This window comes from Marmota marmota, unplaced genomic scaffold (assembly GCF_001458135.2).
Source record: "Marmota marmota marmota unplaced genomic scaffold, marMar, whole genome shotgun sequence".
In the NCBI taxonomy this organism is placed as follows: domain Eukaryota; kingdom Metazoa; phylum Chordata; class Mammalia; order Rodentia; family Sciuridae; genus Marmota; species Marmota marmota.
Window position 1 is genome coordinate 6,048,855 of NW_025999999.1, and position 24,617 is coordinate 6,073,471.

The 24,617-nt window shown below is 41.0% G+C and overlaps 2 protein-coding genes across 16 annotated transcripts in view; one reads left to right on the forward strand and one right to left on the reverse strand.

The window, feature by feature from the left end:
• The first annotated feature begins 4,833 nt into the window (after positions 1 to 4,833).
• On the forward strand, positions 4,834 to 11,517 carry Wnt8b (Wnt family member 8B). Its single transcript, XM_048807161.1, has 5 exons — positions 4,834 to 4,869; positions 5,788 to 5,926; positions 7,278 to 7,403; positions 8,488 to 8,630; positions 8,791 to 11,517. Exons 1-5 carry the CDS (start codon positions 4,855 to 4,857, stop codon positions 9,334 to 9,336), a joined length of 969 nt encoding a protein of 322 aa, XP_048663118.1. The 5' UTR covers positions 4,834 to 4,854; the 3' UTR covers positions 9,337 to 11,517.
• Positions 11,518 to 11,622: 105 nt separating this feature from the next.
• The window catches only part of Sec31b (SEC31 homolog B, COPII coat complex component), a 38,501-nt gene continuing 25,506 nt past the window's right edge, over positions 11,623 to 24,617 (reverse strand). For 10 of the 15 annotated variants that reach the window (XM_015494659.2, XM_048807154.1, XM_015494661.2 and 7 more), the window contains 9 exons: positions 23,424 to 23,597; positions 22,750 to 22,911; positions 17,068 to 17,242; positions 16,125 to 16,439; positions 15,809 to 15,867; positions 15,369 to 15,515; positions 14,980 to 15,099; positions 14,478 to 14,549; positions 13,071 to 14,246 (listed from right to left, as the gene is read on the reverse strand). In XM_015494659.2, the coding sequence (XP_015350145.1) occupies positions 14,067 to 14,246; positions 14,478 to 14,549; positions 14,980 to 15,099; positions 15,369 to 15,515; positions 15,809 to 15,867; positions 16,125 to 16,439; positions 17,068 to 17,242; positions 22,750 to 22,911; positions 23,424 to 23,597 (1,404 nt within the window). In that variant the 3' untranslated portion in view covers positions 13,071 to 14,066. Of the gene's footprint in view, positions 12,171 to 13,070; positions 14,247 to 14,477; positions 14,550 to 14,979; positions 15,241 to 15,368; positions 15,868 to 16,124; positions 16,440 to 17,067; positions 17,243 to 22,749; positions 22,912 to 23,423; positions 23,598 to 24,617 lie in introns of those variants that run through there. The other 5 variants (XM_048807155.1, XM_015494662.2, XM_015494663.2 and 2 more) reach the window with 5 other exon arrangements.

Sequence of the window (24,617 nt, forward strand, 5' to 3'; positions counted from 1 at the left end):
CCTTTCATGTACTTATTGGCCATTTGTATATTCTCTTTGAATAAATGTCTAATCAAGTCTTTTGCCCATATTTTTAAAATTGAGTTGTTTGTCCTGTTATTACTGTTGGGTTTAAGGAGTTCTCTCTGTATGCCAGATATTAATTTCCTTATCAAATATTTGAAAATATTTCCACCTATTTTGTACATTATCTTTTCAATTTCTTGATGGTGTCTTTTGAGAGGCAAAAATTTTTAATTTTGTTGAAGTCCAATATCAAATGCCTTCTTTTGTTACTGTACTTTGGGTATCTTATCTATAAAATCATTGCCTAGTCACAAAAATTTAAACCTATGCTTTATTCTAGGAGTTTCGTAGTTTCAGCTCTTACATTTAAGTCTGTGCTTTATTCTGAGTTAACTTTTATGTGGTTAATGAGGTAAGAATCCAACTTCATTCTTTGCATGTGGATATACAGTTGTCCCAGCATCACTGGTTGAAAATCCTAAAAGGTAAAATTTAATAGAACAACAAAAGCTAAGACACAGAGGCATGAATGCCAGGAATAGTTGACTGGTTCATCCTGACTATAGAATTGGGCATGTAGGGATATTTCATGATGAAAGAAGCTGGAACGATACGTAGGGTCAGATTATGGAGAATCTTGAGTTGCAAAAGTTGGAGAGCTATGGAAGATTCTTGAGCAGAAGGATAACATCAGAATTGGGTTTTTCAGAAGATTGATCTAACTACAGACTATATACTTGATGGGAATGAGTTAAAGACTAGAAGTAGAAAAGTCAGTGGAGCTCCTACCATGGCTACAAGGCTGTGATAGTGGGAGTAGAAAAGAGGGAATGGATATGTAAAAAAGAAAATGGAAGTACAATACCTACAGGTCTTGATAACTGATTGATTTTTTTAAAATGTTGGTCCCATTACCAAAAATCAGTCAAGCCAAGAGCAGTGGCTAGTTTGACAGAGAAGATGAGTTAGTTTTTAGATATACAGTTTTAACAATTTGAAACATCTCTAGTAGAGAAATCTAGCATTCATTTGGAAATGCAACTCTAGATTTCAATATAGTAGTCAGGGTTGAAGGTGAAGATTTGTGAGACATTGTATAATCATGGTAGTGAAAACCGTAGACACAAACTATTTACCTAGTTTCCTCAGACAATGTTTATTCCTACTCCCACCCGAAAATGTGAGTTCCTTTATTCTTTCATTCAAAAAATATTTATTGAAAGCTTATTATCCCCAGGTAACATTCAAGGCACTGGTAATATTTGGTGAACAATACGGAACTCCTCTCCCCAAGATCTGCCTTATTAGAACTTAAGGTTTAATGGGAAGAAGCAACGTGTAAACAAATGCATATGTATAATGTAAGGAATTCCAACAATTTAAAAAAAAGTGCCCATATTTAAAAAAATAAATAAAGCAGAGAAAGAGGAGGGAAGGAGTTGTGATTCTAAATAGGTGAAGGAAAGTCCTAAGGAGGATGACACATTTGAGTAAAAGGCTGCTATGGGTGAAGGGACAAGCTATGTAGATAGCTGAATAAAAAGTTTTCCAGGAAGAGACAACGCAAGTGCAGCCACCTGGAGGCTGGAAGGTGCCTGATGAGTCTGAGAAACAAAGGAGACCAGGTGGCCATAGTTGGGTAGGAGGAGCTCAGTCTGAGGCCTGGGTTAGGAGCTTATGAACCATGATAAGAATTTGACTTCTACTCTGCACACGGTAGAAATCTATTAGAGGGGGCTGGGACTGGGGCTGGGGCTCGGCGATAGAGCGCCTACCTAGCATGTGTGAGACCCTGGGTTCGATCCTCAGCACCACATAAAAATAAATAAACAAAATAAAGGTATTGTGTACAACTGAAAATAAATATATTTAAAAAGATATCTATTAGAGGATTTGTAATAGAAAGTGGCAAAAATTTTATTTATATTTTAAAGGCATTAATCTTTAAGGGGAGCAATCATTTTCAGAATAAAATGTGGAAGAACAAGGATAAAAGGAAGGAAATCAATTAGTTGACTTTATAATAATAATCCAGACATGAGATGATGACAATTTGAACTAGGATGATAGCAGTGAAGATGCTGAGAACTGGTTATATTCTGGATATATTTTGAGCTAGAACTGGCCAGATTTGAGGGCATTGAATACAGGATATGAGAGAAAGAAAGGAGTCAAAGATGACACTCCAAGATTTTTGTCTGAGCCACTAGGAGGAACAGTCCTTTACTTAGATGGACTACAGAAGAAGAATGTGACAGTGGCAGCAACGAGCAGGAGTTCCGTTTTGACCATGTTATGTTTGAGATCTTTATTAAATAATGAAGCAGAGATGTCAAGAACAAAGGATGGCATAAACCCTTTGAATGGCACCCAATCTGGGTAGCATGATGATGGAGATCCCTTAGAGAACTTGGAATGGAACCACCATTTGACCTAGTTATCCCACTCCTTGGTCTATAGTATGCTGACTTAAAATCAGCATATATAGTGACAAGCCACATTAATGTTTATAGCAGCTCAATTTACAATAGTTAAGCTATGGAACAAACCTAGGTGCCCTTCAACAGATGAATGGGTAAAGAAAATGCAGTACATACACACAATGGACTATTACTCAGCCATAAAGAAGAATGAAATTATGGCATTTGTTGGTAAATGGATGGAACTGGAGACTATCATGTTAAGTGAAATAAGCCAATCTCAAAAAAACCAAAGGTCAAATGTTCTCTCTGATACACAGATGCTGACTCACAATAGATAGGGGCAGCGGGTAGTGGAGGTTCAGCAGATTGGACAGCAGGGAGTGGGGAGAAGGGAGGGGAGATGGGAATGGGAAAGATAGTAGAATGAATAGGAATTAACTTTCCTGTATTTATATAGGAATACATGACCAGTGTAACTCCACATCATGTACAACCATAAAAATGGGAAGTTATGCTCTATGTATGTATGATATGTCAAAATACATTCTACTGTCATGTATAACTAAAAAGAACAAATAAAGCATCTTAAAAACTGGGCCTTGGTTTTTCTGAGATTCTGTAGTCTTCTATTATTTTCTATGGCTTTTGCCTTTCAAAATATTTTTATTTTCTCTACTGGCAACCTCCCAAATTGTTAATATTGTTTTGCATTTTAGATGTATCTTATCAGATACATTTAGGTGTATCTTATCTTGCATTTAGGTGTATCTTATCAGATACATTTAGGTGTATCCTATTGCATTTAGGTGTATCTCAGAATTAAGGGTACACCAACTTTCATGAAACAATACATAATGATTCCCAGATTACTTCCTTATATTACAATGGAAAAAGAAAGATAATAGGTAATACATTTTGATTAATTTTCAAATGCCAATTCTGAAGTCATTCTCCAAATCTCTATTACTGCAGATCATGTATGTTTGTGTATATCTAAGTATATATATATATTTTTTTTTTGTATATTTAGGGATTTGCAAAAGTTGCAAATAAATGTACAGGGAAGTTCTATCCACACACCCTTTTCACAACTTCCCCCAGTGTTAACATCTTACAAATATGGTACAATACCTTTAGAGCTTCTTCCCTTGTAGGGGTGTGTGTGTGTGTGTGTGTGTGTGTGTGTGAGTGCACATGCAGCTTGATGCAATTTTGTCACAATCATGTGTAACCTCTACTTCAGACAAGACACTTAACCCTACTATCATTCCAAGATTCTCTCATTTTATTCTTAATAGCCACATTCATTCCCCTCTTCTAAATCCCTAGAAACCCCACTAGTCTGTACTCAGCTCTATAATTACATTATTTCACTATTGTTACATAAATAAAATCATGCAGTATGTATCCTTTTGAGATTGACTTTAATGGTTCAGTCTAATTTCCTTGAGATCCATCCAAGTTGTTGTGTTTGTTAATAGTTCATTCCTTCTAATTGCTGAAAAGCATTCCATGGTATGGCTGTGCCATGGTTCTTTGCATATCGTTCACACTTTAACAGACATTTAGGTAGTTTCCAATTTGGGGCTATTATGAAAAAAGCAGCCATGAACATCAGAGGACAAATGCATGAGTAAAAATAATTCTTCATTTCTCTGGGATACACACCTAAGACAGCAGCTGCTGAGTCCTATAGAAAAATCCATTAGTTTTAAAAGGAACCCCCCGGTCTGGGGGTGTGGAACAGTGGTAGAGTGTTCAGCTAGCATGTGAACACTACTCTGTACTGCAGAAAAAAGGAAGACCAAATCATATTCTAGTGTCAATTATTTTTAGTTTTAGAATTTAATTATGATGCAAACTCTAGAGGGATCTTTCACAGTTTACCTTTTCCCAGTGAGAGAAGTATCCTTCTAAAGTGTCCCATGGAGTCAAACGAACCTAGATTCAAGTCCTGCCTCATTCACTTATTATCTGAGTGAGCTTGAACATTTTTTTTTAGTCTCAGATTCCCTATTGGTAAAATACAGACAATAATGCCCTCCAACAGTAAGGACTGAACAAGATCAGCTGTAAATCCCTGAGAGTGAAGTGTTTGGTATGCAGTTGTGAGTTTATATTAGCTCTTTCCCCATTCATAGCAAAATAATCAAACATTACTTCCAGTTTTTATAATATTGGTAGTTATGAGTGACCTTAAAATCCAAAGAAACCATATTACTTTTATTCACATTATATTTTACTAAGTAAGTTACCTTTAGTAATTTTATTATGCATGTTTCCTTGGTAAACTAGTTTCTCTTTATTCCTACCAAATATATTTACTGGAATAATCCTTATAAGTCTTGGAAGCAGAAATAAGTTGGTGTCTCTCCATTATATCCTATGTTTTTTTCTTTCTTCTAGGTCAGTAAACAATTTCCTGATGACTGGTCCAAAAGTAAGAAAAAATTCCTTTGATTAATAAGGACATCGCTAATCTTAATTGGTTGACAGAAGATGATACATGTGGCTTTCTTTTCATTATATGTATGCCTTTTATTATGCAGTAGTATATATTAAAGATAGAAAAACTGAGACTCAGAGAGGGTTGGGACATACCCCAAACCACCACAAATTAATATCAGAGCCCAGGCAGAAACAGGAGTACTGCTGGGTGTGGTGACATGCATCTGTAATTCCAGCTACTCAGAAGCTGAAGCAGGAAGAGCTCAAGTTTGAGGTCATCCTGGACAACTTAGTGAGACTCTGTCTAAAAATTAAAAAAATAAATAAATATAAGGGCTGAGGTGTAGCTCGGTGGTAGAGTGCTTGTCTAGCAAGCATGAAGCCCTGGATTCAATCCTCAGTAACACAAAATTAGAGAAGTACCTTCTAAAGTGTCCCATAGAGTCAAACAAACAAACAAACAAAAAAACCCAAAATTGTACTACGTGATCTCTACATGGAAGAACAATGCCAGTTCCAAAATGTTATTTTCTAAGATAATAATGGGATGAGAACAGCTGAAATTTCAGGAATTATGTGATTGGGACTCATTTTGGAGAGGCAATTTAGTATAATGAATAAAGACTAATGGAATTAGAATCTGATAAAACTGTGTTTCATTACTTTCTGCTGTTTGCTACTTGGGAAAATTATCTCCCCTCTCTGAACCTCAGTTTCCTAAGTTATAAAATGACACCTATTTCACAAGACTACTGGTAATGTTAAATGAGATGATATATTTAAAGTACTTGCTTTGCCAGTATTTTGGAGGGATGGGGGAATGGGCATGAAGAGAGGTGCTTGGCAAGTTTGGGGCAAATGCCTCCTGAATTCAGACTGAACTTTGACCTCCCCCCTCATATTCCTGTAGGCTTACCTGATCTACTCCAGCAGTGTGGCAGCAGGTGCTCAGAGTGGTATTGAAGAATGCAAATACCAGTTTGCCTGGGACCGATGGAACTGCCCTGAGAGAGCCTTGCAACTTTCCAGCCATGGTGGACTTCGAAGTGGTAAGGAAAGCCTTGGGCACGGCTCCCCAGGCCTCTAGTTCCAGGGTAAAGCCTCAGGGATGGCCCCCTTTCTCCTCTATACCATATTCTTCACCTGGTCTCTTAGGACATTTCTCTCTTGTGAGATATTCTCTTTTCTTTCTCCATCTCTCTTTCCTATCTATGGAGCTTTCTCCTTTCTTCCCCAACATGCTCACTGTTCAATTAACGGACATTGCCTCACCTCCAATCCTATACATCCTTGATTGCTAAAGGTTTCTTCACAACATAAGCAGCATCAGCATCAGAAGGCAGGTCAGGGTCATAATTCCTCATATCCCTTAGCTCCTTCCTTCGGTAGACTCAGCAGAGAGATATTGAGCAAGTGGAAACTTGAAGACTAGATTCTCAGAAAGAAGATAAATAGTGGTCATGCCGGTAAATGAAAGAGCTGCCATCTCAATTCACAATAGCCAAACTGTGGAACCAACTTAGATGCCCTTCAACAAATGAATGGATAAAGAAAATGTGGTACATATACACAATGGAATATTACTCAGCCTTAAAGAAGCATGAAATTATGGCATTTGTAGTTTTTCTAGGAAATATGTGGCCTCATGACATGTTAAAGCAGATTGTCCTGCATATTTTCAGTGTTGTTATTGACACTTCCTTTTGATCCTTTCAGAGCAAGTTGTTAATGAACACCAATTTTTTTTCTTTTTCTTTCTTTTTTTTTTTTTTTTGGTACCAGGGATTGCACTTAGGGGCACTTGACCACTGAACCACATCCCCAGCCCTATTTTGTATTTTACTTAGAGACAGGGTCTCACTGAGTTGCTTAGTGCCTCGATTTTTGCTGAGGCTAACTTTGAATTTGCAATTCTCCTGCCTCAGCCTCCCAAGCCACTGGGATTATAGGAGTACACCACTGTGCCCGGCATGAACACTCATTTTTTAATAAATATTAAAATATTGTTTGAAAAAAGAAAGAGCTGCCAATCAGATATTCTGCTCTTAGACTCCAATGTTCAAGAAGGAGGTAGGGAAGGGTTCTTTACAACCTGGCCTTCAAATTCATTTCCTTCCCCATTTCTTCCTCAGGGTCTTTCCCACCTAAATCCTTTATAATCATGTATATTGACAACAATCTAGTCACCTTCTCATAAAAAGATGGAAGGGGAGAAGAGTAGGGCTAAGGCCAGGAATGGAGCAGACCCTGGAAGTGAGTAAGGTACATCATGAAGTGGGTATAGGACCAAGCTGGGAAAGGCAAGTATGACGGTGGTATTAAAAGAAAGTAACATAACCAGTGTTTCTTTTAACTGCAACCTCTGCCTCTAACTCTCTATATGTTTTTTATTCCTGCCAGCTAATCGGGAGACAGCATTTGTACATGCCATCAGTTCTGCTGGAGTCATGTACACTCTGACCAGAAACTGCAGCCTTGGAGATTTTGACAACTGTGGATGTGATGACTCCCGCAATGGGCAACTGGGTGAGTATCAATGAGATACGTAGTTCAGGCCAGGGAAGTTCACTTAAAGAATGAAAAGGTTGGTGGGATAAAGTTACATTTTTCTTTTCTTTTTCTTAAAGAGAGAGTGAGAGAGGGAGGGGGAGAGAGAGAGAATTTTTTTTTTAAATTTTTTATTGTGGGTTGTTCAAAACATTACAAATTTCTTGACATATCATATTCCACACTTTGATTCAAGTGGGTGAGAGAGAATTTTTTTAATATTTATTTTTGAGTTTTCGGCAGACACAACATCTTTGTTTGTATGTGGTGCTGAGGATCGAACCCGGGCCGCATGCATGCCACGCGAGCCCACTACCGCTTGAGCCACATCCCCAGCTCAACATTTTTCTAATACAAGGAAAATCATGCTGACGATGGGTGACCCAGTTTGAGCACAAACCCTACAGTGACAAACACAGTTAAATGTTGCTTGGGACCCTCTTCTCCCACTGATTGATTTCCTTAATTTAAACAGATGATGATGGTGGTGATGATGATGAAACAACTTGCTCTATAGACTCAAATCACCTTCTTCTTGAATGCAGGAGGACTTTCTTTTATTTTGTCTATCCTGCTCTACTCTCCACTCTGCCTCCACTGCAGCCGCTAATCCTCTGTGTCCACCCAATCAATTTCCAACTTCGTTTTTCCATATTATTTCAATTGCACCTCTTTTCCTCCCTCAGCCTTGAGCTCTCCTCACCTTTGCACACAATTTTACCCCTTGAGGACCTCAATCACTGACAGACATGGTGCTTACTTTGCCTACTGAGTAGAGGCAGAGGAGATCCCAGGCAGAGAATCAGTCCACTAGACAGCCACAAACGTCATGGAGCCCTGTGCAGGGAATTGGCTGAGGCTGGAAGTGGGACCGCAAAGGTGGCAAAAACAAACCTTCTAGACTGAAACTAATCCCGACACAGGGCACTAGCCTAACCTTAATCTTTTCCTATCCCAGACAGTGACCCCTGCCACCCCCTCCCCGCAAGTCCAATTAGAAACAGCAGCCCTGGAAACTCTGCGTTGGCCTGCTCAATGACCTTTCCCCCCTGCACTTTTCCAGGGGGTCAAGGTTGGCTGTGGGGAGGCTGCAGCGACAACGTGGGCTTCGGAGAGGCAATCTCCAAGCAGTTTGTGGATGCCCTGGAAACAGGACAGGATGCCCGGGCAGCCATGAATCTTCATAATAACGAGGCCGGCCGTAAGGTGAGTGTCACAGACCCTGGGACTAAGCAACTAGTACAAACCACTATCAGCCCTCGGTATGGACAATTCTTCATTCAAATACTAACGGGCTGGATGAGCAGACTAGCTGGGCGCCTCGCAATCCCTCCAGGGCAGGGCTTTTACTCCACTCTCTCCCTAGGCGGTGAAGGGCACCATGAAACGCACGTGTAAGTGCCACGGCGTGTCTGGCAGCTGCACCACACAGACCTGCTGGCTGCAGCTGCCTGAGTTTCGCGAGGTGGGCGCGCACCTGAAGGAGAAGTACCACGCCGCTCTCAAGGTGGACCTACTGCAGGGTGCTGGCAACAGCGCTGCCGGCCGCGGCGCCATCGCCGACACCTTCCGCTCCATCTCCACCAGGGAGCTGGTGCACCTGGAGGACTCCCCAGACTACTGCTTGGAGAACAAGACGCTAGGGCTGCTGGGCACTGAAGGCCGGGAATGCCTGCGGCGCGGGCGGGCTCTGGGCCGCTGGGAGCGCCGCAGCTGCCGCCGTCTGTGCGGGGATTGTGGGCTGGCGGTGGAGGAGCGCCGCGCGGAAACCGTGTCCAGCTGTAACTGCAAGTTCCACTGGTGCTGTGCTGTCCGCTGTGAGCAGTGCCGCCGGCGGGTCACCAAGTACTTCTGTAGCCGCGCAGAGCGGCCGCGGGGAGGCGCTGCGCACAAACCCGGGAGAAAACCCTAAGGGTCTCCTCTCCTGCCTCCTTTCCCAATTTGTCCTTGGCTTCGTTTAGCGACCCCAGTAATAGAGGAACCTAGGAATTGGGGACCCCGCACTCCCAAGTCCAGAGATCCTGAGAGGGAGAGGATGCAATCTTTCTGGAGCTTGCCACTTCCCTAACGTTTCTCCAATTTCTCTGTGCTCTCCTAGAATTGGTTCTGCGTCTCCCCACAGCCCACACTTTGGTGTGAGACCTGTTCTAAGACTGCGCTATTGGTCTTCCTTGGACTAGGGTGAAAATAGGCGCTCCTCCCCGACCCCACCTCCCAACTGGCCTAAGCCTAAGACTTGGGAACTAGAAGGACCCTTCTCAGATATGGAGGGCTCAGGTAAAGCCATGTCTTTTTCTCTTGCCCATTGTCTGCTACCAAGCCCGATGGCAGGGGCATTCCCTTCCTGCAGAGCCCATCCCGATCTTGCAACTTCCTGCTATTGACCCAGATACTCCCAGGAATCTCTAACACTTTCTCTTTCCTTCCCCTTTTCCCCTTCCTCTGAAAAGAAAAGAAAAAAAAAATTGACCTGGGAATAAATGTACCTTAGGGATTGGTCCCTAGAGGAAGAAGTAGAATATGGTGTAAAAGGGAACTTGACTTGCTAAACACCAGGGTGGTACTTCTTGTGACACCATGTCACCAATGGACTTTACCAGTGAGGTAACTATCTTCCTAGATGATCACTCAAGGTACTCCAGAATTATACCCAAGAGGTCAAGAAACTATGTAAACACAGATTACTATTATTTCCTTCCCTTCAAAGTTATCTTCTCCCTGCTCCTAACCTATTTCTTCCCAGAAAACAACTTCACCTTTTTTCCTTTCCAAAGCTTTGTTCCTCTGAGCCAAAACTGAGGTAAATAAAGGCAATTTCCCACTCGGACCCTGTCTGCACCTCTAAAGGCAGGCCATAGGAAGAAGCAGAGCCCCTTCCTTTCACTCACCTGGTTCTCCAACAGGCAGAGTTCAGGGCATTGGATACTTTCCTTCAATAAGTAAACTTCCTGCAATGAAACTGTTGCTAATAGGAAGTTCAGCACCTTGAACTTTAATTTATTGCAATCATTATGATATGTGCCTCATTTCCTGGGTACTGAGCTTCTTCTTGGGGATACTGGGGTAGGGTGGGGTAGAAGATATAACTTTGAGACTCTTATTTTCTTCCCACCGTGGTAGGATACTGTTTTCCCTAGAAACTTGCTTCCTTGATAGCCTAAGTAGCTAGCCTGACTTGATTGAGGCTAATCTTTTGAGGATTAGTAAATCATCCACATAAACCTTCCACTAATACAGTCACTCCATAGCCAAAAGCTTGCTGCTTGTGGTACTTGAGTCTTTTTGGTTCCATTTTCAGAGAGAAGCATTCCACATGAACTTGTTTATGAAACAGAGCTCTTGGGAATGAAGAGCCAATTCCTTACAGACCTTCTGCAGCCCCAAGAGCTTCCCAGCCTGCTTCCTTGCCCTGGGCCAGTCCTGGGTCTGGACACCAGGCAGCTCTTCCAGAGTAGAACTGGTCATATGCTAGACTTATCCCTTTTCTTCCAAAGTAGGAAAAAGTACAGAGGTCACAAAATCCAAGGCACTGGAAAAATATAAGGGCTCTTATACTCCAAACTGAGACAGTGGCCAAATCAGACCCAGGCCCTAGTCTCACCCCTACATCTTCTGGTCTGACTAATACTTACTGGAAGAGAGGTTCCCTTTCCTCCTTACCAGGGGGATACACTTCCCTTCAGGGTTTCTTAATGCTTAATTTCCAGCTTTATCAGCAAAAGGCCCTTTGCTTGTTTTCTCAGCTCTTGGGCCTCCTGAGTCTCCCAAGCCACTCTTCTTTTCTAATCAAGCAGCAGCATATACTAACCTAGTTGTCTCATTTGGCAGAGTTACTTGATAGGAAGAAAATCTGGCAAGGCGACTAGAAAATATAAAAGTAAATGTTGTAAAGTAAAGCTGTACTCTCCCAGAGGTCTCCCAACATAAGAGAACTATTGTGCTTCAAATTGGTGACAACAGGTCAGCACTCCAAACATGTTATGCTGCCAGGAAGTTCTTTCATAGGTTATTGTTTTGTATCCCCAAATAGATATGATTGATACCAGAATGATTTGAGTTTTATAAAGAAAACATTGTTGAGCTACCTTAGATCTGCATTGCTTTTTTTTAACCCCTTTTTCATTATTAATTAATTCATTCACTCAGTCAACACTGGTGCACTCATGGGTTCCTGTCTTACACTAATTGCCAGGGCTGTGTTCCCCTTAACAAACATAGGCAATTCCAGAACTGTTGCTTAGGAAGACAACTCTGAGGTCAGCTAAACCTTTTGTTTTACAGACTTAGACTGATGCTGAGAAAGATGACTGGCTTGTAAGTCACTGTAGGGTGAGTACTGGAACCCAGGCCCCTTCCTTCCTCTTGTGGGCTCTTTAGGAGCCCATCTGTCTCAGCTTGAGGACAGAAGCAGAGGGAGGTCCTAAGAAGTGACAAGAACACTGACTGGGTAGGGTGGGCACTGTCTCTTTCCTGTCCCTGGCCTGTAAGCCTACACACAGGCAGAGCTTTCTTTTCTTGAAAAGAATCCCAGCCTCAACTGGCCTTAGCAGCAGGTCAGGGCAAAGACAGACAGGGTCATACTCAGTGTGCTGGTGGTGCTGGTGGTGGTGGGAGGGGAGGGCAGTCCAGGGCACTTGCCTATTGTGGGTCTGGATTGGATGCTTCCACTCATTCATTTCCTTTTAATTAACCCGAATTCCTGGAGGAGAAATATTTATGTTGGCTCCCATAGAGGCAATCCTTAGACTGGAAAGAAGGGGAAAGAAAGCCTGTCTTAGCAAAACAATATCTCTAAAGAGCTCCAGAAGAGAAAATAGGGGAACAAAATGCCATTAAAATAGCCTTCTACCCCCACCAGAGTCAATGAAAACTTCATTTCACATGTTAATCCGCTACTCCGCCCCCTTTTCTTCTCACAACACCTTTTCCGAACGTGTTTGGGAAAAGTCTTCGCAGTCAGTACACAGCTCCCTGCAGCTCAGACTTCTCCTTGTGTTAGTTCAGGGCCCCAAGTGGGGCTCTCGCTCCAACAGCGGCTTTTTTCTCCCCCCCTTTAATTTAAACAAAGACTTCAGAGTTCATCAACCTCCCACTGAAATTCACAGCTGCTGAACAAACTAATCCCCTCTCCCAGCCTTTCTTCCCTTCAATGGGCTCTTGGCTTCAAAGACACTTTGGGAAAGGACTTTGCTGGGGCTCACACTGCTTCATCAATAGAAGTTAGTGCAAGTATTATCTGAAGAGCAAGTGGCTTTACAAACAAATACTGCCTAACAATCCCTCCCTCCCAAACACACACATCTAGCCTGCAGACATGATGGGATCGACAACAGGATTAGAGCTAGTACCCCCTGGCTTCACACCCAGTCCTTTTGTGCAGCTGAGCTCAGCCCTCAAGTGGTGTGGGGAAAACCCTGGAGCTGAATGTCAGGCACGGATGGAGACACACACACACATCACGGCAGTTTGGCCAGCAAGTCCATGGGACTGGACTTGAAATCAAGATCCTTTCTTCAACTCTCGACTTCATATTTCTCTCCAAGACTTTCACTTGATTATTAGGATATAGGGAGCAAGAAGAGAAAGGACTCAAAAGAGAGGTAATGGCAAAATAGGTCCCAGAGGAGACAATAATTGGGAGATCACTGAGCAAACCAAATCAAAGCAGCTTTATTGCATTATTAAATATATCATACATCAAATGCAGAATTCCTACCATGAAAATGCAGCCAGAGAAGGAAGCCCTGAGATACATGGTGGCTGAGGGGAAGAAGAATCCCAACCCTTGAGGAGCAGGGCTAGAAGACATCTTTTGTTAATATGGTTCCTATTCCAGAATAGGGCTTATAATCACAGAATGAATAGCTTAAGTCCTTGGGCCAGGCTCAAATGTGGAGTTGAAGACCATTCCTTTGTAGGCTGTTGTCCCTCTGCTCCTATCTCATAGCCTAAGATAGCTCCCAGCAAAAGGCAGTTCACCCCTTCTGCCTGCTCCTTAACTTTGCTTACCCTTAAAAAATGCTGGCACATGACAGGTTCCATTTTTAAAAGACTAGAACTTCCTCTCTTGGTTCTGTTCAACTGCAAACCCTCATGTCTATGACTTGTTTGAATGGTAAACAGCACCCAACTTGTCCCCAGCTGCTGGGGCTACAAGGGAATATGGATCTGGAAATATAAAATCAGAGGCAAGGAGAAGGTAAGGTCAGGCTCACAAACCTCAGAAGGGAAAAACAAAAGATTCCCAAGATAGGTCACAGTAGAGGTAGAATTGGAAGTAATGACCCTGTTCACCCTATCACAAGCCACTCGAACAGAATATCCCTGGGGGAGAAGACCTCATGGCCTAGGTCCTGTCAGAAAACTATATTAGGGAAAGTAAGACCTGGCTCTATGTCCTGCCTCCAGCGCTGAGTGTTTTGGATAGACAGGAGGTGGTCAGGCATAAAGGGGTAAAAAAAAACAAAACAGGAACTCAGCTGGTTTGGAGCCAAGTCCACAGCATCATATACCTGGCAGCAAGGGAAGAAAGTGGGGAAAAACAAACAGAATCTGTTGCACAATTTTTCTTCTCTGCAGGGCGGGGGGGGGGGTTAGTTAAGTAATACAGAAGTGGCCTCTTGGCAAGAGAGGCTGACTGGCTTAGCCCTGCAGCTTGTGTGCAATGGTGAGGACAGCCTTCAGGATAGGCATGAAGCTGGACACTTCGCTGAAGCTGCTATAGCCCACCACCTGGGCGTGCACTGCGAGGCCCTGCTCAAAGCTTCTTGCATCCACACATCGGGCAACTTCATGTAGCCCAGCCAGGACATGAGGTGAGAGCTGTGAAGGGATTGCCCTTAGGTTAATAAATTCAACCAGCCCCACCCTGGCAGCCTGAAAGAGATAAGACAGCCTCAAGTTCCAGAGCCCCATCTCTTCCCATTCAGGAAATATGTGGGTATTTGAGGTGGGGGAGCAGTCTTTCCTATGGAAAAGAAGACTCTGGGCTTCCTTTGCTCATGGAAGGTAGTGGGAGGGCATGAGGCAGAGGGAACACAGGTAGATACTCACCGTCCCCTCACAGAGTTTCTCATATAGACCTTCTAGACGTTGGGCAGCCTCATCCAGCTTCCTTTTTGTCTTCTGTAGGGAGGCAAATGGCTTTTGACCCAGCCCATAAGCTTAACACAGGGCTATAAAGAATCCACTACATTAAAGCTAGAATGACTTAGTACTACTTCCTTCATTTCACAGAGGAGGAAATGAAAACCCAAAGATAGTAATGTCTTGCTTAAGCTGATATAGCTAGGAAATGAACGGCACTTGTTCTTCCTGCTGGCTTCCCCCTTCTTCTGTATACCCCATTGCCTATAAGTCTCCATGCTGTTGGGTCCTGCTACCATGGAGCTAGACTTTGGACCAGACTCTAAGTCCCTCCCCTACTCTGCATGGACTTCTAAAAAGTCTGAAATATGGTCAGCATATACAGGGATAGTGAAGGAACTGGTCTCCAGAGACATCCTGAAACCAGTTGAGAGTATGAAGAGGGCATCACAGGAAGGTTCAAACTTACTAAGTCAGTTGCAGAAAGGGAGCAGTGCTGGAGAAGTGCCTCAAAGCTGGTCTTCAAGGACTGATGCTCTGGGGGCAGTGCCTTTCTTTCTATCATCTTAGGAGGTGGTTGCTGACGTTGCTAATGAAGGAGTGAGGAGAAGGGACAGGCAAGAAAATTACCTTTCTCATGTTTTCCTAAGGTCTCATCCTCAGTGACTCAGGGTCAGGCATACTGCTCCCATTAGAGTACAACAGAGCTGAGGAGAGAGCCCTCCATTCTCTATAGTAAGAACAGAGAATAGGTTTGCCTCTACCTTGAAAAATGATGCCCAGCTACATGCTCCCCACTTTTACTCCCAAGGAGGGCTGGAAGGCTTCTCAGAGCAGGGGAACAGTTGTCCCTGTTACCTGTAGGCTGAGTTCTCCTGGAGCTCCAGGGGGAGCATGATTCACACTGGAAATGGGGGTCTGTGATGGAAGGACCCGTTGTGGCTCAGGGATAAGGCTCCTAACTGGAGCAGTAATTGGTGCTAGAGGCATAAATACCTCCGGGAGCTAAAGAGAGAAAGAAAGGCACATGAATCTAAGCTGAGAAACCCTATAGGCCTTAGTTTTGGGGAATGGTAGACATATAGTGAATTAAGGAAACAAGACAGTGAGTGGCAAAGTGGAAAAAGGGAGACTGGTGAATGTATATAGGAGGGAAAGAAGGTGGTGCTGAGGGGGAAGACTGGGAAAAGGGCAGAGGCAGCCCAAGAATGGGAAGAAATGGGTTGAATTCTATAAAGAACTAGAAAGTGGGCCACTGCTGAATATATGAGGGGGTGGATAAGGAACAATACATTGACCTTTTTCCTCTGGAGATTTCCTTGAGGGGTAGGAACATTTTTCCACGAATTTTGAGGTCCTGTAGAATAAAAAGATAGGAGTTTTTAGGGGCATGGTCAGGAACATTAGAAAGTTTTAGTCTGAAGACTAGAAAAATTATTTTAATTGGAATCTGTCACACCTCCCTTTGCAGACCAGCCACACTCCCAGCTAACAACCTCCAAACCAAAGGGCCCCAGTTCATTGGCTTGAGGGAAAAGACTCTGAGACAGTGGTAGGAGGGGAGGAAAAGGAGGCAACAGCCCACAAGCGGGAAGCCATGGAAGGAAAACTTACCTTGATGAGGGGTCAAGATGCTAGCACTTGAGAGAGAGCTAGAGCATGGAGCACCTGGCCCTCCGGGAGGGTAAGTTACAGGAGAGTAGGCAGGAGGGGCCAGGAGCTGGGAGCTCAGAGGGCTAGGACCTGGTGGTCTCACAGAAGGCAGAGGGAGTAGTCTAGGAGTCTCAGACAGAGAAGTAGAGCCAGGCACCATGATGTCTGGGGCTGCCATGAGTGGAGGAAGACCAGAAACAGGCCATGTTCCAGGGAATCTCACAGGGTTTGAGGGTGGAGCCCTTTGTCCTCCTAATAGTTGCAGCTGAGATAAAGCTGAAGTAGAACAGAAATAGGTAATTTGTCACCAAACTTCAATTTGGGAGAGATTCAGTATATCAGACAGGAATAGGTCAGCAACAAAATAAAACAAGCCAGGTATGGTGACACATGTTTGTGGTTCCAATTACTCAGAAGGCTGAGGCATGAGGATCACTTGAGCCCAGGAGTTAGAGGCTAGCCTAGGAACATAGCAAAATCCTGTCTCAAAAATTTCAAAATAGAACAAAAACCAAAACACCACAACTGACAATAATAATAAATGATTAATCCAAGTGTAAAGAGATCTTATAATTTATAAAGTACTTTAACTGTTCTCCTTATTTGACCCTCAAAATAATCTTATAGGATTGAAATCACCAGTATAACAAGTTTGGTATATTACCAAAATATACAAAGTCTTTAACATAAGAGAGAATGTTAAAAACTCAGTACGGGATAGGAATTTTGATTGCAACTCTGAAGCTCTTCTCTCAAAAAAAATTTTTTTTTTTAATTTTTAAACTAAAACAAACAAAACAAAACCAGATCCTCTCTAAACCGGACCAACATGAATTTGGGAGGGAATATGTCTGTCTTTCCTGAGACCTCCATTCTGTGCCCAAACAAATCTCCATTTACTCACCAGGCCTGACCCCAGGGCCCAAAGGCAAAGGCTGGATTGCCTGGGGTTCAGGTGTCCTGTAGTCACTTATAGTCTTCATCCTGGAGCTCTGACAGGGGATATGATAGGAGGGTGTCAAGGGCATTACTAGTGATGGCTGAAATGTGTCCGTAGGCCTTGAAGATGGACTTGGAACCTGTGAAGAGAAAAAAGGGTCAGCTCTTGAAAAGAAAAGAGATATGAGTAATTGAAATCAGAAAAACAATACAGAAAACTAATGAAATGAAAATTAATTATTTGAAAAATATTAATAAAATTTATACATCTCTATAAAGACTGATAAGATAAAGAGAGAAGACATTAGTCATCAATACCAGAGATGAAATAGAGAGCATTATAGCAGACCCTGAAGCTACTAAAAAAAAATAATAAAGGAATACGCAAGTAACTTTAAATTCATAAATTCAGTAACTTAAAAGAAATGGACCAATTCCTCAAGAACCACATGCAACGAAAATAGCCAAAACAAAAGATAAAAATAAATAGTCACATAATTACTAAAGAAATTGGATTTATAAGGGCTGGAGATATAGCTCAGTTGGTAGAGTGCTAGCCTAGTATGCACAAGGCCCTGGGTTCAATCCCTTGCACCACACACCAAAAAAAAAAAAAAAGAAAGAAAGAAAGAAAGAAATTGCATTTATAATTTAAAAGTTCAATCCCCCACAAAGTATTCAAGGCCCAAATGTTTTCATTGGAGAATTTGACCAAGGGTTCAAATTAACATATAGTTTACATAAACTCTTCCAAGAAAATAGATAGAACAGTCCTATTTTTTTTTTGGTGGTGCTGGGGATTGAACCCATGGTCTTGTGCATGCAAGATAAGCACTCTACCAACTGAGCTATATCCCTAGCCCCACTAATTCATTTTATAAAACCAGCATTATTCTATACCAAACCCAGACAAAGACAGCACAAAATAAAACTACAGACCAATATTACTCACGAACTTAGATACAAAAATCCTTAACAAAATTTTATCTTTTTTTTTTTAATAAACTGAAATACATTATATAATTAATGAGGACCACATTCTTTTTTTTTAAAGAGAGTGAGAGAGAATTTTAATATTTATTTTTTAGTTTTCGGCGGACACAACATCTTTGTTTGTATGTGGTACTGAGGATCGAACCGGGGCCGCACGCATGCCAGGCGAGCGCACTACCACTTGAGCCACATCCCCAGCCCCCTTAACAAAATTTTAGCAAGTCAAATCCAACAATGTGTATAAAAATAACATTCTACAACCAAGACAGATTTACTCCAGTTCATGCAAGCCTGGTCTAACATATTTAAAAATCAATCAATGTAATCTACCATATCATCAAACTGAATAAAAATATTTTATATGTCATATAAAATGATGCAGAAAAAACATCTGACAAAATTCATTCATAATCTAGTACATAAGGTACTGTGATCCAAATGTATCCCCCAAAATCCATGTGTTGGAAATTCATGCAACATTGTTGGGAAGTGGGACATTTTGGAAGTGTTTATGCCACTATAAAATTGAGTTCAGAAGTAGGGGCACTCTCAATTGCTATCCTGCCTCTGTCATGTTAGGACCACTTTCCTCCACTCTGGAAGATGCAACAAGGTGCCATCTTGGAACCTGAGACCAAACCTTCTGGTGCCTTGATCCTGGACTTCCCAGCCTCCAAAACTATGAGAAATGAATTTCTATTCTTTATATATTGCCCAACCTCTCGTATTCTGTTTTAGTAGCACAAAATAGGCTAAAACACAAGGAATTGAGGCAAAATTCCCTGGCTTCAGAAAGAGAATTTACAAAAAACTTAAATCTAATATCATATTTAATGGTGAAATGTTGAATGTTTGCCCCTCTAAGACTGGAAACGAGGCAAGGATATTCACTTTCACTACTCTTATTTAGCATAGTACTGGAAGTCACAATCACTTCAATAAGGTAACAAATAAATTAAAGACATTCTGACTGGAAAGAAAGAAAACTGTCCCTATTTGTCCTGTCCCTCTATGTAAACATGACTGTGTATATACAAAATCACAAGGGATACACACACACACACACACACACACAACCAACCAACTTCTAGAACAACTAAGTAAATTCAGGAAAGTAACAAGATACACCACCAACACACAAAAATAAATTGCATTTCTATACACTGACAATGAATGAGTGGAAATCAAAATGAAAATTTGATTTCAAGCTCAAGAGAATATTAAATAGTTAAGCGTGAATTAGACAAAGAATAAGAATGAAAGTTGTAAAATACTGATGAAAAAGCATGTTCATGAACTGGAAAACTCATACATAGTAAGACGCTGTTTCTCCCTAAATTAATCTATAGTTTTAATGCAATTCCTATGACCAGGAATTAAGATGACCATCTTAACACAATTCTTTGTAGATAGAGATAAACTTATTCCAACATTTATGGGAAAAGGGAAAGGTTCTAAAATACCCAAAACAATTTTGAAAAAGAAAAATAAAGTGGGAGGAATTACTTTTCCCCACACTAAGACTTACTATATAATGGTAGTAATCAAGATAGAATGGTATTGACAGAGGGACAGACACAAAGATCAAGGGAACAAAACTGAGAAATAAATCCACACAAATATGCCTACTTAGTTTTTGACAAAGGAGCAAAATCAATTCAATGGAGAAGGGTCAGCCTTTACGGTAAATACTCTAGTGCAACTGAATATCCATTAGCCAAAAAAAAGAATCTTGATCTAAATTTCATATGTTCTACAAAAAAATCAACTAAAAAAATTAAACATGAATGTAAATATAAAACAAAATGACAAACATAGAAAGAATATATGAGAAAACTGGGCTGGGGATATGGCTCAAGCGGTAGCGCACTCGCCTGGCATGCGTGCGGCCCGGGTTCGATCCTCAGCACCACATACAAACAAAAGATGTTGTGTCTGCTGAGAACTAAAAAATAAATATTAAAAATAAATTCTCTCTCTCTCTCTCTCTCTCTCTCTCCTTAAAAAAAAAAAAATTTAAAAAAAATATATGAGAAAACTCGGGGGACCTAAGACTAAGTAAAGAATTCTTAAACTTGACACCAAAAGCATGATCCATAGGTGGAAAACTTTATAGGCTGGACTTCATAAAATTAAAAACTTGCTCTGTGAAAGGTTCTTAAAAAGGTGAAAAGATAAATTATAGATTGAGATAAAATATTTGCAAATGACATATCCAACTAATCAATGACTCATATCTAGAATATATGTAGAACTCTTAAACCTCAACATTAAAAAACAAAACAATCCAAATAGAAATGTGATATATAGGGCTGGGGATGTGGCTCAAGTGTTAGTGCGCTCGCCTGGCATGCGTGTGGCCCGGGTTCGATCCTCAGCACCACATACAAACAAAGATGTTGTGTCTGCCGAAAACTAAAAAATAAATATTAAAAAATTAAAAAAAAAGAAATGTGACATATAGAAATTTCACTGAGGATATATAGATGGCAAATATCTGAAAATATCAAAAACATTAGCCATTAGAGAAATTCAAATTAAAACCAAAATGAACTATCATCACCCATATATCAAAATGGCTGTTGAAAAACAATGATGATACCAAAGGCTAGTGGAGATACAGAGAAACTGGATCATTCTACCATTGCTGGTGAGAATGTAAAATGGTATGACCATTCTGGTAAATTGTTTGGCTATTACTTTCAAAACAAAAAATGAACTTATAATAGAATTCAGCTATTGTGTTCTTATATTCTGAGGCATTTATCCCAGTGAAATTAAGACTTATTTTCATTCAACAGCTTTATTCATAATAGCCCCAAACTGAGAACTACCCAAATGTCCTTCAAAGAGTAAATAACTAAAAAAATTTAAAATAAATTTTAAAAACCTGTGGCAGCTCAATGGTACAGCACTTGTCTAGCATGTGTGAGGCACTGGACTCAATCCTCAACACCACATGAATATAAATAAACAAAATAAAGATTTTTTTTAAAAAAATGAGTGATGCAACATGGATGAACCTGAATTACATAATGCTGAGAAAAGACAGTCTCAAAGGGTATGTATTCATGTTTCTATTTATGTGACAATAGTGAAATAACATAATTAAAAAGCTGAAGAACATATTAGCGATGCCAACAGAAAAATGAGGTTAGGTGTGGCTATGAAAAGGTAATTAGAGAGTATTGAAATCTTTTAATTTTATAATGGTACAACTGAATATCTTGATTGAGGTGTTGGTTACATAAGGCTATGCATATGACAAAACTGCAGTTACACACACACAAACACACAAATTAATACATGAAAAATTGATAAAATATGAATGTATGGATTGTATCAATGTTCACTTTTTCATTTTGATATTACACTGTGGTTATGTGCAATGTTAGTACAGAGTATTTGGGGAAATATTCCCAAATATTCCTTGTAACCTCCTGTGAATCTGTAATTATAGTAGAAAAAAGAGAGGAAGAGAGAAAGGAAGGGAGGAAAAGAGGAGAGAAAATGAAGTGAAATTAAGATGGAAATGGAAGATACTTCTAACCTCAAATCTCTTTGGGTTTTATTCCCCAATACCTCTAATAAGCTCCTGGTCTCACATGTTAACTGTACCCAATCTGCCTGGACACTTTGGATAGAACCTGGGAAGGATTTCCAACTCCTTCCTTTCTCTCAATCTTCCTACCACACGCAAGCCTCTAAACTATCACCAATTTCTGTGAATTCTAACTACTAAATATCTTAAATATAACCTCCCTATCCAGTTATCGGTTTTTCATATCCTCATCATCTTTTATTTTAAATATTTTTAGTTGTAGATGGACATCATACCTTTATTTATTTATTTATTTATTTTTTATTTTTATGTGGTGCTAAGGATCAAACCCAGAGCCTCACACATGCTAGGCAAGCGCTCTACCACCGGGCCACAGCCACAGCCCCTCATCATCTCTTGCTATGGTTTCCTAACTGCCCTGAGCCTTGTCCTTCCTAAACACATAGCTAATCGTGCTATTTCCCTAGACAAAAGTGTTCAGTAACTTCTCCCTGCTCTAAGGGACAAGTCTAAATTCTTCAGCACAGAATGTCGGATCCTTAATGATCTCCTACTCATTGCTCCACCTTCATTAACCTCACACTCCATGACCACATACACCTATTTTGAAATTCCATTAAAATAATCAGTCATTCCTCAAAAAGCCTCTGCTTATATTCCCTGTGCCTAAATCAGCCTTCACCTATCCATTTTCTCTTCTAAATAACTTTTAACCTTCATGACTCAGATCAAGCATCATACTTATTCTAAAGCATTCCCTGAACTGTAACTCTGCCAGCACACACACAGAATAAACTGCTTTCTTCTGTGTGATCCCATAGCCCAATAATGACATTTATGAATTTTACTGTAGTTATTTTTTACATATCTATTTTTTCACTAGACTATGAGTTACTTGAGGGTAGGGATCATAGTTTGTGTACCTTTGTGTTCTAAAAGGCTAGTAGTTGTTCAATAAATAATTATTAGAAAGATAACAGAATTCTAGGAAATCAGGAATTTTCACTAACATATTCCAAGTGCTCAGAACTATGTCTGGAATCTAAGTATTTTTGAATGAGTGAACAAATGAATTAACAAATAAAGTCTTACCTGGTGAGAAGGCTGGGATCCCAATCTGTAAGATGATGTCTCTTTGAAGCGGGTGGTAGCTCCCACAACAACCCAGGGAAAGGGAAAAGGGGGGGACTGTTGACCCAGGACAGCAGAACCTTGGGCATGAAAAAGCCGATCTCTTAGCTGCTGAACTGGTGGCTACAAGAGTTGTAATAAGGAAGAACCATGTTAACAAAATGAAAACAAGCAAACATCTTCTCTTAGAAGACTGGCCCTTTTATCACTCAAGCTTCCAATGATCCTCTATACTCTAGACACTATAAATAACTCAAAGTTCCCTAGTCCCTGACAAACACTTGCATACTCCCTCTTGTCTAGTCTTTCTTCCTAGAAAACCCTACATCTGCTGGTAAGCTACTTCACTTTTAAAGGTCCAGCTCAACTGTTTTAACCACTGGGAAGACTTCCTTGACTTCTCCAGATAAAACCAGCCCTTTCCTAAGTCCCACAGTGCTTAGCATAAGCCTCTGTTATAGCACTAGAAGTTGCTAATATCTGATCTCCCCCAACATATTGTGAATTGCTTAAGGGATGAGTTCTTATTTATCCTAGGAGATTCAGCATTAGCATAGTGCCTGAAATGTGGAAATGCTCAGCCAGTGTTAGATGACAGAATGAAATGGTTTGTTCTCTCACATGGCCCCACTCACCTGAGCACAGTCATTGGGTAAAAAGCTCATGGCAGTGGCAAGGCTGCCCTGAGCTGCCAGGAGGTTGGCATACTGGGTGATCCTGTAGGTTGTGGTAGGGCCTGGGCTTATCCCATTAGGAGCCTGCTGAAGTTCCAAGCTCCTGTTAAGGACCATTACCTTCTCTATCAGGTCCTATAGGGACAAGGATGAGGGTGGTCAGACCTGTTCAAAGCACATTGTTCTCTAAATCCAGGCAGTTCACCCAGGAATGTCTCACTATGACTTCCCCAGACAAAGTCAGCCCCTTCCCTAAAGTCCCACAGTGCTTAGTATAAGCCTCTGTTTTGGCACTAGAAGTTACTAATATCTGATCCATACCCAATTAAAGGCAGAAGCTAATATATTGGAGACATGACAGTAAAGGACCACTTGGCCTAATTTTCCAAGCTGTTTGGGATTGGGTTCTGCCGCAGTCCGGCTGCAGCAGAATAATCAGGGGGGTGACGAATAACTTCTGTAGCTTGATACAGCAGGAGTAGGAGCCGTTTATTGCAGGACAGGAGCAGTATTTATACATTCCACACAGCTTATCTAATTAGCATAAACTAGATACATCAGTCAACCAATCAGGAATCTCTACACTTAATGGCTCGCTTTTGTTACTTCTCAAACCGCTCCCTCTGACATTTTGCCAGGCACCATCCAGACTTGTTTACGAACTTTAACATTCCCCTGGCAAAATGCCAGGTGTTATTTTGACTTGTTTACAGACTCTAACATTTCCCCCTTTTGTTTAATTTAAATAATGACCATAGTGGTTTTTACAGAAACACCATAAATAACCTGCTACAAACAGAAAGGGAGGATACAAAATGCCACAATACCAAGCCACTTGATGGTTCCATGCAAGAAGCCCTTGGAAAAATTATACCAGCAATGACACTGTTAGCAAAGATACTGAGTTACAATTTGTTATAGATTACAGTTTGTTGTCTCAGTCCAGGTAAAGCAGTGTCTCAATAGATTAACTCACAGTTCAGGTAAATCACAGTCCAGGTAAGTTCTGTAGGCAGCTAGCTTGATCCAAGTTTCGTCCGTTTCTCAGCTGAAGTCTCCTCCGGTTTTCAGCAACACTGGAAATTCTTCCACCTTGGTCTTTACTGGCACTGGGACGAAGGCAGGAACTCCGGCAATGAAAAGAAAATCCTGTAG